This window comes from Colias philodice, chromosome 5 (assembly GCF_061535455.1).
Source record: "Colias philodice isolate Cphi_HAF_F1 chromosome 5, ilColPhil1 Martin Lab GWU primary, whole genome shotgun sequence".
In the NCBI taxonomy this organism is placed as follows: Eukaryota; Metazoa; Arthropoda; class Insecta; order Lepidoptera; family Pieridae; genus Colias; species Colias philodice.
The window spans coordinates 4,670,833-4,690,987 of record NC_143090.1 but is presented as its reverse complement, the minus strand read 5'-3'; the positions used below and the strand labels follow the sequence as shown (position 1 = coordinate 4,690,987).

The 20,155-nt window shown below is 34.0% G+C and overlaps 1 protein-coding gene and 1 long non-coding RNA gene across 3 annotated transcripts in view; one reads left to right on the top strand and one right to left on the bottom strand.

Annotated features, from left to right (window-relative positions):
- The window catches only part of Ubx (Ultrabithorax), a 114,655-nt gene that overhangs the window by 36,618 nt on the left and 57,882 nt on the right, over positions 1-20,155 (top strand). The window contains exon 2 of one of the 2 annotated variants that reach the window (XM_089695050.1): positions 20,020-20,034. The exons of the other annotated variant lie outside the window; for it this stretch is intronic. Coding sequence (XP_089551176.1) covers positions 20,020-20,034 — 15 coding nt within the window. The remainder of the gene's footprint in view (positions 1-20,019; positions 20,035-20,155) is intronic. 2 annotated transcript variants of the gene reach the window in all.
- The window catches only part of LOC149488407 (uncharacterized), a 55,358-nt gene that overhangs the window by 30,962 nt on the left and 4,241 nt on the right, over positions 1-20,155 (bottom strand). The window contains exons 4-6 of the long non-coding RNA XR_016315586.1: positions 19,312-19,476; positions 17,280-17,470; positions 16,883-17,152 (exon numbers count right to left, since the gene is read on the bottom strand). This is a non-coding gene — a long non-coding RNA (uncharacterized LOC149488407). The remainder of the gene's footprint in view (positions 1-16,882; positions 17,153-17,279; positions 17,471-19,311; positions 19,477-20,155) is intronic.

Sequence of the window (20,155 nt, the reverse complement as noted above, 5' to 3'; positions counted from 1 at the left end):
CATATTATAAACCTATTGTATTTTCATTGTTGTACTGATCTTTAGATATTGTTTGTTTAAAGATATTAGTAACTACAATGCAATGTTTCAACGATAAAAATTAATTCAGCAATAATTCGCGGTGAAACAAATCTTAAATTTTATAGGTAGACCGCGTTATTAGTACGGAGAACTTGGCAAAATGACCATTTACTAAAAGTCAGATTATCTTAACAACTCGTAGGGTAAAAGCCGGATAGTTGCGCCACTTTTCAAAAAAGCTATATTATGAAAAATTATGTACTTAATAAGAATAATGAAACATGTATATCAAAAGATAGGTCTTTAAACCATCATATTAGCCTATTTTATTAAACATAATTATTAAAGGTTTTGAGTAAATCCCGTTTTATTTGACCTCTCAAATGAAGGATAGTTGCCTAATCTAGCGGATAGTTGCCTATCGTAAATAATACTTCAGAGGATACTTGCCTCGTGAGGGGATAGATGCCTCACAATATTTTTTTAAATAAAAACAAATTTATATCAATTCACTTAATCAGTCTTTATTATTTGTTTTGCTTTTTAATTAAGAACTAATCAACATTATACATTTTTTTGCTATAAAACTATAACAATATAACAAAAATAGCCTCTAAATTAGATATAATCACATATTAGTAAAATTTTTGATATTTATCTTAAAGATAGAAGAAGAATATGGCAATCAACTTTGGCATTAATCATCAGAAGCGAGGGATTTCATCTTTCCACATCGCATGCAATACAGTTTCATCCATATTAAATATTCCATCTGGTTTAACCAGCAATTCATTCTCAGTTAAGATAGTAGGTAATAAGTAGATCAAAAAATTTTGCAACGTCTTCTTGTTGAGACCCCTCGCTCTTTCAATTAATAAACCCTCAGCTTGCCTCAAAACTATTTCGGGATTTCTTTCGAGAAAGCTTTTTAACCATTGTGGCCCAGCCGTTATGCTTTAACCCCAAATTTTCGGCAAACTGGTAAGCTAGCTGACGAATTGTATTTCTTTCAGGAGGAAATCCTGCGTCTCCGAGCTTTAGTATATGAGTCACTAGTCTTTTTTTATTTTCAAAATCAAGGACAGGGTATTTTCCTGGAAGTTAAATAAAAAATTAGCGAAATGAATATTGTACCGGCACGAAGATGCCTTATTACCAATAAAAACGCAATAATATTAATATTTGCTAGTGAAAGAATTTGTAGTTGCGGATAGTTGCCCCGAGAGCAACTATCCGCACAAGTTTCTAAGGCGACTATCCTTTTTGATACGGATACTTGCCCTTTTTATTTGCGAAATAAATCAACAATATTTTGCAATAAAATGTAATTAACAGTATAATTTAAAGTCTTATGCACGCAAAGAAACATAAACTATATTGAAATCACAATTAGTAACAAAAATATTCAATACAAATGACTTACCAATATAGTTTCAACGCCTATCGAAGTTTCACCGCGGAACAATTTCGCTCGCACAAATGAAACGCGTGCGTCTACACAAACGATTGACGTGGCACTGAGGTCTGCGGGAGGGGTACTTACAACTATAGTAGAGCGTTATTGCCACTAATGTCCGTAACATAGTGTATTCGAAACTGCGGCAAGTATCCCACTGGCGCAACTATCCGGCTTTTACCCTATGCCTATTCGAGACGTTCATTACTAACTAACTGTTCCTTATCTATTGGAAATTTCCTAAAACGACTTACGATAGTTAATATTTAAAACCCATGAGTATGGATATTCACGCGGAATCGTGACTCTCGTGACTGAAGTTGGATCTGACAAAACATTAGATACTTCAGACCTCCAACACCGTTACCCTATTTGATAATCCAAATATAGCTCTTATAATAAGGTATGAAAACTTTACGCGCAAGCTCAGCTACGTTCATACTTATCTATAATTGCTAAGTTATTATCATCTCTTAGCACTCATGTTCAACAATTTACTTACAATAGCGATACAAAAAACCTGTCATCAGGAAATACCATTCATTATATTCTATGCGTACCATTAAAATAATAATACACATCAATTTCGTATATTAGCTTAGAGGAACAACATAAAAACTTCCTCAAGGTTTCTATACTGGCTCGTAAATCTCGCGTTTTTAATAGATAAATAGGGCTTCGCACAAACGAGCAATATCACATTATTTGGCCCTCCCTCAGGAAAGGCCCTTCTGATAAAACCTCCTTACCTCACACCCTTTATGTTAATGTACTACGCCAGACGGTGACAACCATTTTTTGGCCCACTTGGTTACATTATGGAAGCTATAAAGAGTATTTCAAATTATATTCCCCATTAAAAGTAGATGGAGTTTATTTTTAAGTGATTTTTGCTGTACCGTTGTAAACGTTTTTTTAATATTTTATGATACTTTGAATACGAGTAACAGTAAATCAAAGATAAGCTTTGATGTTTATGAGTGCAAACACAGGTAGCACGTCTAAAAAAGTGGTTTACAAAACAGTAATTGTTCTAGCGTTGTATGCGTTGAGTTGTAACAAAAGTAAACCCGCGGTGCGATGTAATAAAATGTTCAAAACTTGGAAAAAATATTCTCCCATAAATAAAGCCGCTCGGATGCAAAGTTAGATAAAGAACATCTCACACACCTGAGCTAGGAAATTGCTTTTTTCTAAGCACCTTAAGTTTTTTACGCAACTTTCTCCAACAATAAAAGAAGTTTCGTGGAAGAACTTTCTCGTTATTTTTTGTCGACAAGGCGTAAATCATCGTATGATATGACGGGTCGAATATGCAAAAAATATAAGAACAATAAAAATATTGTGACATCATATCTTTTGTTGGGAATTGCGTGGAGAAAGTTGCACAATCCTCGGATTGTTATTTGTTTGAATGTTTTTCGTTTCGAATTCAAAGCTGGCAACTTATCAGTGACAGCGCATAAAGTATACCCTTATCACAACTAGTTAAAAACTAATTACAGGGGTGACACCACCTTTACATAAATCCCGCGGCTCCGCCGAATTGCCTGAGCAAAAGTTATTTTTAAGAAAAATCCCCTGGAGGCTGCGCTTCCTCACCCCGCGCCCCTCACTCCCGCGCCAGAGGAATTTATCACGATTTATATTCATGGCATAACAACGTGAGCCAGTTTGGGGCGATACCGCTCAAATTACAAACTGCTAAATAAAGTACAAACAACGGCATCTAAACCATCAAATATTTAGCCTATACATTTCTCTTTATTTTTGATTTGAATAATTTTATGGCTATAAAACAGTGAGTATTAATTAAACATTTGATAGAACAATAATATACCATATGTTACCGAATGGTTAAAACATCACGCTGTAACTCTCGCACCGACGGGCCAACAAATCAGCTGTGGTTTGGGACGGAAGTGTTTAGTGCCGCTACAACAACTATTTAATGGCTTTGGCACACAGACTCAAAATGAACAATGATCTGTATCTGTTGTATATTACTGCCATCTTACATCGATCATCAGGTCCTTGCGTAAACAGTTGTGGCCAATAAAATATTCATCTGATTGATTCATTCTAGAATAAGCAGTTACAATGTTTCAATTTGAATACATTGAATTTGCCTTTCTTGTTTATTGAACGATGTATAGATATGAAACAGTGTATCTTTATATGATTTACTATAGAGCTGCAATATATTGCCTCTCATATATGAGAGGAATTAAGCGCCAATTGGCCTGTTTGGAAAGCAGAATTTGGCACACTTAAATGTTCACTTAAATAAATGGTAATGTAGTTATAAGGTTAATGCTATGACGGTATGAACCAATCAGTGAATGGACTATTCTAGTGATTCACTAGTGATACAGACACTAAATAAATCTTAGGAACGGTAGATACCACTAGATTGTGACAAAGGGGTGCACTGCCTTCAGGGCTCAGTCGGGGGTGGCTCCACCATAATTGATGAGGTTCTTTGCACAGCAGGGCGCAGAATTATCATCGCGCTACGACACCCGAGTACAAGCTCTCATTAATTTGTGATTAGCTTGCAGTTGAGACTCTTGTGGCGGTTTTCTTCTAATTAGATAATCAGTTTTTCCTAAGTCTATTGGATTTGGCTTCCTCCCCTTTACGAAGGGTGGAGTCACTACGGTTAACATGGGCTTTTAATATAACCAATAGACTCACGAATATCTTCTTTGACAAAAATTTTACTTATTTCCCTTTGCCAATTCAATGTGAATTGTCTTTATGTGCAGTTTTTTCCAAACTTTTAAAACAAGAAAATTCAAAATAAGTATAAAAAGCTTACAAGCATTGTTTAGGTTGAGAAATACTAAAATTTTAATAGGTATATGTATAACAGTTAAAACCAAATATTTTATAACTGAGTTGTGAATTTTGAATAATTTACATTTAATAAATTAGTTTATTAGTTTATATATACTAACTATATTTTAAATAATAGCTATATTCTCACATATAATATTGAGGTCCAAAGAAAAAGAAGTAAGCAGTTGTTATTCTAAAGGTTATTGACTTTTATGGACAATGTGTATTTATATCTCATATTCAACACATACAAATTAATTAATAATTATACGTGCCATCTGTGAATTAAATATGGTACCTTACTAAGTAAACACAATGCAAAGCGTTTTGTATAAAAAACTCATCCCGTAATAAATATCTTGAGCATCGTTTACTTGGAAAGAGGCAAAAACGTATTCCCCCATACTGTTAGTTTAAAGGTGGATTTGCAGGATATTTATTCATGCACACTCGTTCTTGGAGCAAATGTATTCGTCTTATTTAAGAATACTTATATAAATAGGTTAAATGATATCGCTTTTATTGTAACTAATAATGTGTGCTTATGCGATCAATAGATACGGTAATAATTTGCGTTCACGTGAGTCGCGACGTACAATGTACATACTGAAGAAATCTATTTTTCATATAAACTATTTTCGATTCTATTAAATTGTAGAGCACAATTTCTAGTTTAAGAATAATTTTAATATTAAATAAAAGATAATTTAAATAGGTTTGAATTAAAGATTCTGTTAAAAGTTGTTGTCTAAAGTTTATGCTCTATATTTTGATGGAAAGAAGCTTAGGTATTAGGTATCTTTACTGTCGGTGGTAAATTCTGTGTGAAATACGATTAGAAACACACATATTAATTGTTATAAGTATCTACTTGAAAACTTTTTCATAGATTAAGAATTTCAAGTGTTTTTAAGTTATTGTTTTGCGAATTTAACAAAACGCCTGCAATAACAACAAACCAGGTAGTATCCCCTAAATTGTCTCATAATTTTAGTGTAAGTGGTTTAGCAAAGAAATCTTACGTGAGTTTATTAGATTAATTCGGTTTGGGGGCACATCGGAGCCAATTTGTCTGATTGCTAGCCATGTCAATGTATGTATTTTACCTATGTATCCGCCTTCTCCAATTTCAATAAATTTTGACCCCATCGCTGCGTCCCCATCGATAAATATTTGCGCCTGATTTATTCAATAAACTTATTAGGTACACGATTGATAAATATTTTTTATCTGTCGAGTCTGAAACATTCTTTAGGGTCTGTAACTATCTTCTACAGAATTCTGCAATAATACTGTCGGAAGTGCAACGATCTGTAACCAATTTTATTTTATTACAATCTAGCAATCTTTGTTCATATAAGAACAAGAAAATGAACGCCAAACCAATTGTATTCAATGGTTTAATAAGGATTATATACCAGGACATTGAAAGAAGGGCGGAGCTCATAAAATAATCAAGTAGCACCTCATAGAGTGTTGGGCAAATTGTTAATTAGAAAGGTTGCGTACCTTCCGACCTCGTACGCATTACCATCGAGCCCGCCTTTTTCCCGTTTGCGTTGAGCTTAAATCTCGACAAGAGGAAAATCAGCGGTGAACATCAGGAAGTAATTCTTTTACATTAAGACGAAATACAGCCCGGTTTTATTAGGTTCGACTATATACGTGGTTACGATATTGTTTATTGTGTATGTGATGGTAATAGTAAAGGAAATAGTTTAAGGAAGTTTTTATTCTCATGTGCTAGAAAATTAGTGAAGTATTTTGTTATTTGAATAAATTATAGAGTAGGTAATTACGAAATACAATCATAGCAATTAAAAGCAACGCGTCACAAAACATTAAAATTAGAAAGTTAGCTTAAAAGTTTCACTCAAGAACGAGAGGGTTAATTCTTACTAAGGCAGGCCGTCATTTAAGATATTTAAATCGATTTTCCCTAATTTTCCGCGAGAGGGCGCCAGAGGCCCGACTCAATTTATCCGGTGTCGCGAGGCGGGACCGGTCTCTCTATTGTGCGCCAAATGAACTACGCGACGATCCGTACAGGATAGTTACATTGCTAACGACATCGGGAAATTCGAATACGATTGTCGAATGCGATAGCGGGTAAATAATATTATCAGATCATCACAAGGACCCATTTGGAATCCCGCGCGTTCTTACTCGGGGTTTGCATATACATATAATTAACTGTTCAATGAATAATTACCGTTTACACTTCTCGATTAAATTAAGGAATTCGTATAGTTTATCGACCCACACAAAACCCTTTAAATTTTGTTTCATTAAGGCGTTTTGCTTATTTCGCCCGACCGGAACCTATTTGTTGGGCTGCTATTTAAAACATTCGCCCCGTCTGTTTACATAGATCAGATACGTTCAACAAAGGCTTTTGTAATTAAGAAAGATATTTTAAGCTGGCAGCAGCTTGCCTTCTACGCGAAATGAATTTACTGGATTAACTGCGTTTCAACTTTTGTTAAATGGAGTTTTGTTTATTTATTGCGATTTAATCTAATCCGCGCTTACGCAATTTATACGATTTAATTTATAAAATACTGGCTTATTCGGCGCCTAAATTGAAAATCACACTAATTCGATTTTCGCGTTAAACAATGGGCAATAATTAATGAGCTAAATAACTCTCTGCGTATTGGCGCCAATACATAAAAGATAGGTAAAACACGCAAGGCAATATTTCGAACGACTCTCGGATATAAATTTCGAACCTCCAACCCCAATTTAGGAGTGCATTATTTTCGCTTTCACAGACATCCGATACAATTAAAATCTTCTTTAATTAAGGGACGGCTATATATCATTCGCACGTGGCGCACTGAGTTTTCCACTTGTATATTTACGCCTTAGAACAAAGTAGCTTAGGATTATAGAGGATAACACAAAAACAATTCTTATTATCTACGGCGCAAAGGTTACATTCGGTGTTTAATATATTGCATTTAAAGCATAACTCGCTATGGTTTCCCGGTATCTCTTTTCACTTTGTCGCAGTGTCTCGGTTATTTACTTTCACGTGAGGGATGCTCGCAATAAATAGGTGTGCGCAAACATATTTGACGTTTACAAATACCTCCCAAATTGGTTTTCTTGATAGGACAATGTGTTATTAACTGGTCCAATAAATTTTGCCACTGGAATAAGTTATGTATAGTCACGCGTTTGTATTTTATAGCGCTTAAAATAATTTTAGTATGAAAATAATTTTATAACTTTTTTATCTTAGGTAAATACTTTAAAGGCAAATGAAATGTATTAATAGATAATATCTAGGCTATTGGGTTTATTATACAATATAATATGTACAATAAAATTAACCTAAAATATGAAAGTCATAATTAAACCATAGTTAATTAAGCGACTTCTAATTAACTCAAATCTAATTATAAAACAAAATGGTTGGATATTATTCGCTAGCAAGATTTTAGTGCGGAAATATGGTGAACAGTTTTATGATGTGTTAGTTTATCAGTAAAAACAAAAAGCTTGTTTAGTTTTTCGTGTTTTATAAAACGAAATATGTTAGAAAATGATCAATAATGGATGTCGGAATACATCATCAAAACGAGGTGTCGGTATAGAGTGAACGTCCGAGCGTGGTCCGAGCTCCGTCGGGAGTTATAATTCAAGTGACAAATATCGAATTCCACAATTCATTTTTCTGCTATCTGTGCGCTTGTGTCGCCATCTGTGCCGGAGGGACTGGGCCCATTGGTTCTCCATCAAGCCGCCGGCATGATCTATTTTAGTTAGAAATAAAACATAGTTTTTTATGCTTTGATATTTTATAGGTAACTATTTTAGGGTACCGACGTGATGTAGGGTGTGGGTTGTGTAATGGCTTTTGAAGTAATTGATGCAATGGTAAAATATACTTTATCCAATTATTTGTTTAGGGTAAAAAATAGCATAAACCGAATTGCAGTTTCAATACAATTATAGCGAGACTATGGATTTATATGGTAGGTAGGTAGATACTCTCGATTGACCCGAATTATTACGCACATATTTCTGAGTAAATTATAGTTTGTATCATTGAAAATATAACGCGATACAGAGCGCATGCATTATCGGGATCGGAAATTTCACATGCCCATATAATTTTAAGCTCGTAAAGCCTGAACAATAATTCACTGGGAGCATTTGCGGAAAATGCATTTTATTGTTAAAACGTGAATTTTATTTATCGTCGACAGCGCGTGGTGGGGGTTACAGTCGGGTAGGGGGGAGGGGGGGCTGATTTGCAGTAGCGGCGCATCGAACCCACCCTTTGGCACGGATTATTTATACTAAAGGTAATTTTGCTGGTTCATTATTGGGAAATGCAACATTTGTGCATTTCACGGCCTGTCATTTGCAGTTCATTAAAAATAAGCTGAAACCGCAATGAATCGCTCAGGGCATTCCAGATTTTATCTCGTTATATCATATTTATTATTTTATTGATATTAATTTGATGACTGAATCGGACAAGCGATCTTTCGTATATATTTTATATGACCAATTTATGAACGCCTATAAATCGCGAAACCCATAACATGTACGTAAATCTACATCGTAGAAAGTTTTGGCACCATATAAGATACACATTTTATTTTACTGCAAGTTTAAGTGTAGCGTTTATACGTGTACCAAGATAATAATCACAAGGCGTAACCTACAACCAAGGAAACGCCCATAAGGCATTATAGCCTCTGTTACTTGATTTTAATTGCATATTTGTTACATTGTAACTTCTTTAATTGTTATTCATATCGTTTTATTTCTCGTGTTCTCTAATTGTATTTAAATAGTAACTCGTAAAAATACTCGGGGTAAATCTTGAGGATTTTCATCCGCATTTAGTCGTAAGAAAAACAAAAGAGCAACTCTTTTAAAAGCTATTTAGCTGCGATCCCTAGATAGCCTCCGCCGCAACGGCTGGCTGTTTTTTCCCGCTGAAAAGCCAATTTGGAATGAATCACTGTAACAGTGGCGAGCATCTGTGCTAATTTACCTACCGGTGGACAGTCTAATGCGAGTGGCTCGCTCGTAAATATGGAATCGCGACCGAGCGCCGAATATCGAAAGCCGGCATTAGTCGGATACAGCTAATACACATGGGGGCACGTGCGATATATTATCGCGTGTTCATTTGAATACGATGTTTAATCTGTTCATTGCTTTAGCGCGCTTAACGCGAATAAGCAAATTATTCGTTCGAATACTTTTCAATGTTGAAGCCTCGTACACACGTGTAACATTGATTATTAGTATTTACGTTCGTGCTCGATTGTTTATAATAGTATCTACCAAAGGGCAAACAAACACTTGTATTATCTATGTGTAAACAATCATTGTTTTTAAGATGCAACCGTTTATGGAGGCCACTGTGAATGGAGAATCCGCACCGGGTTGAAAGTTGGAAAAAAATATTTTTTAACCTCCACTTACGAAATGCAGTAGCATGTAAAATACCCATAACTTAAACACTTGAACAATTTTTTCACACATGTTATTTTTCGTATCTAGTGATATTTTCGTTGAATTGAAATACAGCTGCTTAAAGCCGACAAAGGGAGTTAGTTATATATTGAGGTACCTTCTTGGCGAATAAATTGATCAAAATAACATGTGCTTATTACCAACTTATTTGTACTTTGCGTACCTATTTCTCGTATTAGTAAATTTTAGAAACTCGGACACCACAAGCAGGTCATTGTATCGCACACAAAGCAAGGACAAAGGCAGCGTTTACTAAATTGAACTGTGACAATATCTGCGCCTACAATCGCCATACATCGATTGGCTGTCGGTAGTCACATTGGGAACGAGCGCGTGACGTTTACAATTCGTTTCTCTGCTTTATATCCACAATGCGAAATACATTTCGGATAAACATCGAAATCCGCGTGGAAGCAATTAGTATCGTGTATGCGTAAACAATATTCCCAATCGTTAGGTAAAAGGACTCTTCTCGTATTTGACCCGTTTATTGTAGCACTTTAAATTCGAGTAACCATCATTTTCATGTGTACAGGTTGTTATATTTTGTTAAGAATATGCGGGAATTCTTAGCTGCGTTGTTTACAGCAAATGTTTCAATTTACATAAAATGTTATTCATTACAAAACTGTATTTCATTATCCGATATCAGGTATGTTACTTTGTATCGAAACCTGTAGTGGAGTATAAATTAAAAATAGGATTTCAATTTAAAATTAGGTAAAGAAACGATAGGTACTTACAATTCTTATTTCTGTTTTCGTATTTTATGTATTTATTATTCACTGGACCGAATGAAAAAGATACCTACTTTCAGTAAATATAAATAACAAGTAAAGTCTATCCATAAATAAATACCATTAATAAATACAATTTTCTTTATTCCAGGTATGTAAAAACAAACAGCGATCACACCTTCAAAATGCGTAAGTAAAATAGGAAATATAGCTCGCACTTCATCATACGGGGCCTTATCAAAACCTTTGATATGCAATAATGGGAGCAATGTATCAAACTAGCTATCTAAGTTAAACGCAGTTTGAAGTATGGCCGCTCTTAAGGTGCCCCCCCCCAAAAGGTGGGGCCGGGGCTGCCTTATCGCGGAATTGCAGGCTCTCCACCCGTTTACCTTAAGATCTTTAATATTAATAAATACAGTTTTATCCTTATAAGTATATTAGTGTGCTTTATTGCTTTCATTATTAAAACATTACAATGTTTAGAATTTAGATCATAGTTGTAGTTTAGTTTATATAACTTTATTTCTCTTGTTATGTTATGACACAAATTGCACATTTTTAATCAATCCCGGAAACCACAGTTTATATTAATTATAACCTGCATATTTATAAGCTTAGTTCCATTTGTAATAAAGTAAACAAGCGAGTATTATGCAAACTTCCACAGCGCCTCGCTAAGCCACAATTTAGTTGAAAAAATGATACATTGTCTTGTGGACGTTTTATACTTGCAAATACATGATGTTGTAGTAACTTTATGCAAAGGTTATGTGTCTTACCGCTTACGTCCGTGCCGGCATGCAACCTGCGTGCGCCACAGGGAATGAAGATGTTAAATAATTTAGCTGGATGCCCGTATGGTTTATACCCGCCTGGAGTTTATGTACTTTCCTTTTTAATTAGGCCGCAAATTATATCTGTATCGATGGTCACGATATCGATGTGAAAATTGAATTACAGTTATTTGTGTTGGTCAAAAATTAAGTTATTTCTTTTGCAATTTATGTTGCGTGATTTTAAATTTTGTTTTAAACAGTTACCCACAGCTTTGCAAAAGTCATGATACATTTTTTTTGTTTACGCATAATATAACATCCTACATTCATGGCATGTCCATTGTTAAGATTAAAAAAATACTCCACAAATAATAAGCATATGGTGAGTGAAGAAACTATATTCTCTTTAGGCTATAGCAATATTATTTCGTGCGTAGGGTCGCCATAAACCACCTAGGTTGTGGTGGCGCGTGGGCGCCCTGATCTACAATGCGGTTTCCCTATTGTTTTGTAATGACTTAATACTATTGTTAATTAAATAGTAAATAAATAGCTGATTTGAGTATTGTTTTGTATCAAAATAACTCTTCTTGAAACTGCCTTGAATGAAAGATTTAATTGAGGTTTGTTTGTAAGACAAATAACTTATAATAAATTTAAAGAAGTTTAAAACTTTAATTGCAAATAGATTCCTAACTACGTCTTTATATGACTATCTTACTACTAAAAATACTCATGCTTAATTTAAAGAAAAGTTTAAAATTATTCACACCAAGTATTTAATAAGTTTACTTTCAAATTTCAATCTGTGACTCCATTTATTCGCTATTTATTACCATTCTCATCACCCATAAATATCATAATAAACGGTTAAATAATTGCAGAATTTATCGGAGACAAACTCGCGTCGCATATTATCAAAATTATAATTTATAGCTGGCAAGATGAAGAGAGTGAACCGCAAGGTTGGCCCTAACTCAGCTCGTCCCCAATGTATATGACAAATAACACGGTACAGGGGGAAATCTTACTTAATTTAACTAATGGACTAAAATAATAATATTTATTGGCACAGTGTATTAAGCCTTGGGCAAACTGTTGCAAACTTTCGGGAGGAATCGTTTTATTCCCGCAAAAATTAAGCTTGTATGTCTGAATAAGAATTGTTTTGCAACAGCCCTTGTTGTTATTATAATAGTAAAAGTTTGTTAGTACGTCCGTAAAAACTATTCAGTTTTTAATAAAGAAAGGAACAAATATGATGCATGAGTAGTCTATACGCACACGGCCAACAAAGACAAATGCATCTCTTGTGTAATAACTAATCGAGATTTATTGCTATAACTCAATATAGGTACGATAGCTAATAGTTCAGGGTTTGACGTCACCCCAACGCAAATACTTCTGGCAATTTTGATTAATGCGTATATTGTACCTATAGGTCTTGTATATATAGGTATCTTGTTATTTTGATTAGATGCCATTAATGCATGTAGGTATGCTGTTTGCTATTAAGATAGTTATTATTTTCCTTAATTGTGATGCTTTCAACAATTCGCAAGTTTAGAAGTAGGATTACCGGTAAGTTTCTTGCAAGAAATATGTTTTAATAATCTTGATTCTTGACTCTACATACTACCTACTGCAGAATAAGTTACGAACAAGTATCGCTAACTTGATGTCATTGTTCAACTAAAAACGGTGACAATCCATCAGAGATAATTTATAAGTTAGTAAACTTATTAAAAGCTAATAAACAAACCATCGTATTGTAGATCGGACATTTCGCTTGCGTGGGGAGGCGAGGAGGTGCCACCCCGCACAAAATTATGTACGACGAACTGGGACTAATATATTAAGGGGAGGACGTGCCAGACTAAGGAGACTGAGTATTATAGGGTGGGCCGGCGGAATACTTAAGAACCCGGTGTCACCCCATTAAAACACACGTTCTGCATTTTTGGTGAGACATTTTAATTTGGGGACAAAACTCCGTGCAGGTCGCGTGAATTCCTATCATTCCGTCTTGGAATATAAATTTAACTATCAATTTACCATAATAAACGCCTCATTCGAATTCCTAAGTGAATACGTTCATTCGGAAACATGAATGAAATAAAAATTAATGAGTTCTAGTCATAATTGGGTATCTCGAAAGGTATCTCTAGAGGCGCTCGATTTATGGTATGAAAATAAATATTTCAACACAAATATGATATTGCGTCTGGATGCGGGTTAAACGGTTGCAAGTGGTAATATCGCTGTGAAACGAGGCGTGAAACACGCGGTGCTCACAGGACGCATCCGGAATCATAATTCCAAAATAACTCCCAACCGAGCTCCCTATACTACTCGCCACAGCCCCGCACTTTTTTGGATAAACTGGGATCCCCGTCCCGAAGTTAATTCCCAAGATAGACATAATTTGGAATTGGATCCATCTATCCTGCGTACCTACGAACAAAAATAAGTTAGCTCCTTGTACACGCCCGATTTATGCGGTCAAAAACAAGGAAAAATTCGTTTTCTATTTTCACGCATTCAACTCTTATATCATATTTAAATCAAAACAGTTTAAAACATATTCTTATTACGTAGACCCGCCGCTTTTATCGTAAATAACAAAGATGAAGATATAAATAAGATTAAATTAGACGGTATGATTATTAAAATCAACATTTAAAGCAGATAATAGCAATATATTAAATTCACAATGCTTTAACGCTGACCAATTCGTTTTACGAGCAATCCTTACGTTTACCAGGTCATAAACGACACATAAACATGCTACCGCCCATTTACAAAACACTCGACTCTATATTTACTTACCGTTTTAAATGCAAATATGATTATATTGCTGGTGTGACTTTTGATGGAGAAGTGTTTTATTATTTTGAACAGTATCATTGTTCGAACTAAGTCGGTTTTTGCAAATCAAATTTTGTTTAGGCGCACATCGCATCAGCGACTTGACGCTCTACAGATATCGCGGGAGATAAACAAAATGCGAGTTTTTTATTTCACCTTTGACACTTTAATCCAATTTGTTTTCTTGTATCCCACTCAGGGGACGGGGGAATTTTTTGTTCTTATAATTGCTTTTTTTTGAAAAATATTCCACTGTGTTATGTGTATAACACCGTTCCAATTTTAGTAGAATACCGTCCGATTGGGAGGAATTTTATTACAATGCAAAGAATGATTCTTCAGAATTATTTTATAGTTGTCATTTATCTACTGTATAAAAAGACAGCGTATTAAACTTAAGTCCCATGGAAAGCGATTGCTTGCGAGGTCGTAGCGATTCTTTTTATAGCCAACTAAGAAAATTGGCTCATTAATCTTAAAGATAAATGCTCAAAGAGTATTAGGCCCATCTTATCAGTGTACGAAACTAATGGTCTTTTGGATACCAACTTTTTATCACATTTCAGGTTATATAATATGTATGTTCTAATACGTGGTTGGAAATGGGTAAAGGCATAATTGATTTCTTAAGCTTTCCCAATTTCATGAATTTATTTATTAAATTACAAACTTAATGATAATAATAGATTGATCTATAATGAATAGACAGCAGATCATCTTTCCAGAATTGGACTTTAAATTGGCTTAAACAAGAATGAGGTTAACCTAAGACAAAAAATAAATAAATAGGTATTTAGTATTGGACATAGGTTCTTATTATTCAAAATGCTATGAATATTATTTCAGTTCGTTGTTGTTGATAAATTTATTTCAATGGGACATTATTTTTTAACTCTTTGTGTGTAAAGTGGGTTACATTGTGATTTAATTAAAACCAGTTTAATAAATCCACTACGAAAATATCTCTTCTGAAGAATTTGACACTATTAATCCTCGCACATTTCAAAAGACAAAAGCTGACGAAATTTGTACGGAATTAATTGTTGTGGTCCATTCTCCGTTTATTGTGACTTAAAGCGTCGTAAATATTCACATACTTTTTAAATGAATGAAGGACAAAAATGGTCGATTTTACGATACGAATTGAAGATTTATTCTCTAATCACATACAATAAGTTCAATCATTTCAGTTGTTTATTCGAAATTTATTCTGCTGGGGAAATACAAATGAGTGGTGAGCTAGTGAGGTGATAAATCTTGTCGATGTCTTGGCATGTCGCACGTCGGGTTAAAAGCTCGATAACCGAGACTCACACACCTACCCGAGCCAACAATAACCTCTGCGCTGTTTTATTTCTTATTCCGTCGCGGCCTAACCAGATATCCGCCAAGTATTTTATGCATAAAAATATCGATATATAATTGCTTCATTACGTTCTTGTGTTGGTGAGTAAAATATGTGGGAGTCGTACACAGGTCGTTCCAGTTTTGTTTATTAAATTTGCACTTGTGTTATGTTTGTGTTGACTGCAAGTAATATTTGTTTTAAAACTGAATTGAAGAAAAACAAGCAGACAAGTATAACGTGTCTGACAGGTGACATACCTTTGATAAATAAGATTGCGATTACCAAATCAAATAATCATCAATAAAAAAGTTATTCATTATAATAATTAAATTCCATGTAATATTCCCAACAATAGGCATGACGAAAGATTTTGAAATCCTCTTCCATAATGTGTGTATACGTTTACTATACAAGAAAAACCCTATATTTCGGTAATATACTTAAATTTAACGAAGATTAAAGACATTTTAAAAAAAAATATTTAATATCTGTGCCAAAACAGCTCGCAGGTGTCATGGCGTAGGCGTGACGTCAAACTTTGGTAAATACGTAATTATTTGTACGCATTGCGAAGAAAATTAAAAAAGTCTTTATTTAATATGTGTTATAGAAACGAATTTCAAAGTTTATGAGTGGTGTGCAGTATTGCAGTATGAATCCACATAAAAATAATGCTCAAAAATGTGTTAGTAATTATTTCAAGCGAGAAATAATAAGAAATGATTGTATAAAGTTGGTGCGGAGAACCCCGAACCACGTATTCGTGAATTCGCAATTGTATTTCTGTTCTGAGTCGATAAAGCATACGTGAAACAATAGAAAATAAATAAAAATGCGTATTCTCAACATATTCATAACAACAAAACACATGTGACGCGAGTTGTTTACTTAAGCGTGACGTCACGCGTGTTTTAGTCAAAATGGCTAACTGCAGAATTTCAATGTTTTATTTTATTGATAATCTCATTAATCTTAATGGTTTTAAGATTTCTAAGTCACTATATTGAATTTATTTATTGTACATTTTCCCTTAAAAACACTAATACGATCATTTATGGATACTGTCGTCATGCCTATTCGTAGGTGACGGAATAATTATTCTAAAGCTGATAATAAATGAACATTAAACGACTTCTTACCACTTCCATATTCGTTATAGTGTTTTATGGTATTTTGTTATTTTAAGTATCGAGGGAGACTGATTATAATTAAAATAGCGCTTATTGTATAGCATTCATAACTACCTCCATATCGCTTAATTGTTTACGTTATAACAAGTTCTTATAATGATGAACATCTTTTATAAATAGAGAATAAAAATACGTACGTTTATTGCACCTTTCGTAGCCGTATCAGATTTTTTATCTGTGAATTGTTAATTTTAGACACCCTGTATTTTGCGTTCTGAAAACAGACGCGATCTCTGGTGTCTGTCGGGCCTGTGTCGCTATCGTTGTATCGCAGTGCCACGCCGTTTGCTTTATGGTGCCAGCTTTGGTGTAATATATCATGGGGATCGCACGCCATGATTCATTCCGAGCCACTTTTTAACTTTTCGAACGCACCTTTAATGAAGGGAGAATGCAGATAATAGATTCTGAAAAGCGGATAACAGTTAATTTAAACGCAATTAGAGGTACGAGTATGAATATTATTTCGTTATAGTTCTTAGAATTATTAGTATATTGTGGTTTGTAAGGAAAATGATCAAGTGGGTGCCATACTGTTAAGATATTGTAACTTGTTCACTTTGCTTTATAGCGCTAAATTTGTGCCAACGCGACGGTCTGATGCTTGTCGTTTATAATTGGCTGAACTTGTCGGTCGGCTAAGCGATTTTTTTATTCTGCTCCAAATTCCAATCGACATTACTCTTCGTCTCCCGCGAGGGACGTAAATTGTGAACATAGAGGCCCTGGAAACAAGCATTGATGTGACGTATGAATACACGAGCACTTTATGTTTTATTAAAATTCAAATTTCAAACGAAATTTCCTAACAGCGCCGTGCCGAGTTTCAATTACGTACACGTACTAAATTAGGGGCGTTTTCGAAACATGCGATTTATATTGTTCGAGGTTATTGATGTTTATGATGTGTAAAATGTTGAAAACTGTCTTTTATTTAGATGTTATAGCAGGTGGTCTATCGATTTTTATTCTATGGCAACGAGGAATCGATCGAAGACAATGTTTTGAAAACAAAACGTTGTGTAAAACTTATTTTAACAACGGAATAGCGAGTTCTTTACATAATTCATAACTGTTTATGCATATCGAAACAATTGACACATGTAACGCTTGCTCCGTGAACATTTATTTTTATTTTATTCTGAAATGTAGATACATTGTTTTGACTGTAACGACCCGTATTGATTTGTTTTGAATATAATTATATCAACCTACTCTATGCACTTAAAATTATACTTAGAATATGACAATTAAAATTTCTGTAGGTGTAGATTACTGTAGATACACCTATGATATATAATAAATGTGTTTCATTATGTCGAATTAAAAATAGAAACCATTAATTTAATAAAAATGCAACAGCTTAAGTTAAGCCGCAGTAAATAAGCGAGCAGTCTTCGCGTTCGCAAGCTAAGCCAAAAAACTGCAAGTGGCTTTTAATAAATTATACATGACTCTATTTATGGAGCGCTCATTAACTTGGCTAACTTGTGAATACCTACTTATTTTTTTTATAATATTTATTGCCACATATAAAGCCCGGTCGTAGATTTCAATTTTATTACTTAATTATTTGCTGATATTAAAATAATAATATTGGAATGGATAAGAAAAATAGGTACCAGTTAAAATGATTCATCTAGGTAGTAGATAGAACTTTTCCTATTGTTTTCATAGTATTTCCAGGAAAATTAGCTGCGTTTGTTACAATTTTCTCTATAGGGTGTTAAGTTTTCAGTTACTTACCGTTTGTAATTAGTCAGGCGTCGCGGTAGTTTTAATGAGAATTTCTTTGTTAAAGAAAGAATGTCTAGAACCCCGGTGCTTCATTGCGTTTCAATTTACATATTAAGAAACATTGTCATAACATTGCTTTTTTTATCTTCCGCGGGAATGACGATAAAATATTTATTCTACAGACTAAATCTCAAATATGTTTTAAAAGCCTTATGTATCAAGTCTTTTCCTAAAGAATTATCCACTCGGATACAAAGATAAATAATTAATTCCATAAATAAAGCAGTACGTTGTCAACAATTTGCTTATCAGCCTTATCAAATGGCTGACCTTTATTCACCTCTGACTGATTTGCACTCAGATATGCCAGTGCATAAGACCCTTCCTGATTCCCTAATTCCCTTTTATGTCAATATCGTTTATACGAGCATGACCATTGACCATACGTGAAATGTTAACAGGAACTATGTGTGCCGAGATTAGAATGCACTTCATATTTTACTAGGTAGATAATAAATACTGTTATTTGCTGACAATAAAAACAATTGGTAATTTAAAAGTTCCTGAAGTAAATGTAGGTTACATATAAATGAGGTACGTTGTTTAGCAAATACCTTTAGATGTATAGTAATCGTATAAATTTGTGGCTCCCGCGTGTAGGTATATATAAAGTAAAATGTAATTTAAATACAGCTTAAACGTATCTCTCCTGAATTCCCTGATTCGTCACGCGTCTGTTAATAAATCTGCTCAAATACCCTCCCCTGCAGCATAAATAAGGTGGATCTTGTTAAAACTTGCGGCAGAAAAAAATACCTCATACATTTACCGTCGTTTTTAAGCTTAGACGCTCCCCTTAAGACGGTTTCCTCAGTCATAAATATGCAGATACGTTCACCTGGGCTGAAGACTAATAGATGGAATTTAGCTCCAATTTATTGTTAACTAAGCCTTTCTTTTCTTCTCTTCCACACCTAAACACCCGGCGAATTATCTAAAAAACAAATAATATTTTGCAGTTTATAATTTGAACAAATGTAACGATATTAGGTAGGTATTTCCTCCACCAGGACCTGCTTTTAAAGTGCATTTTATTTTGAGAAGTTTCTTATCTATTTAGTAATTATTATATGTTTCAATAACAGAAATTACAAGATAACATGTGTTATAAATTGAGCAATAAACGTATTTATAGTTGAGTACCTGTCATGTTACGAGGCGACTTATTACCTACATGATAGACTACGTAATAGTGAACTAATTAAACGCAAAATAGATAATGCAATTATCTCATTACTCATTAATAGCTCAAAGTAAACATTGATAAATTATCAACTGGCTGCTTTATCATGATTTATTGTTTGTTAGTTCGTCAACAATTTATCAAATAATTATTTCCGTAATTGGTTCAAATCTAAAATTATTTTATTTTAATAAATGGAATGAATGAAAGCTCCATACCGTTGCTCCATACTGATTGCAAAGTGCATGTTTATTTTCAGTTGAAACCGCTAACAAGTTTTTTTTTTGCTTTCAGATAGGGTGTTATTAGGTTGGTACTATTGAATATATTATCATCTACTTACCAATATAAAAAAAATCTCATGTCTCAAATAACGCAAATAACCCATTGATTTATCTACCAAAAATATGTTAGGTACTACCTACCTATT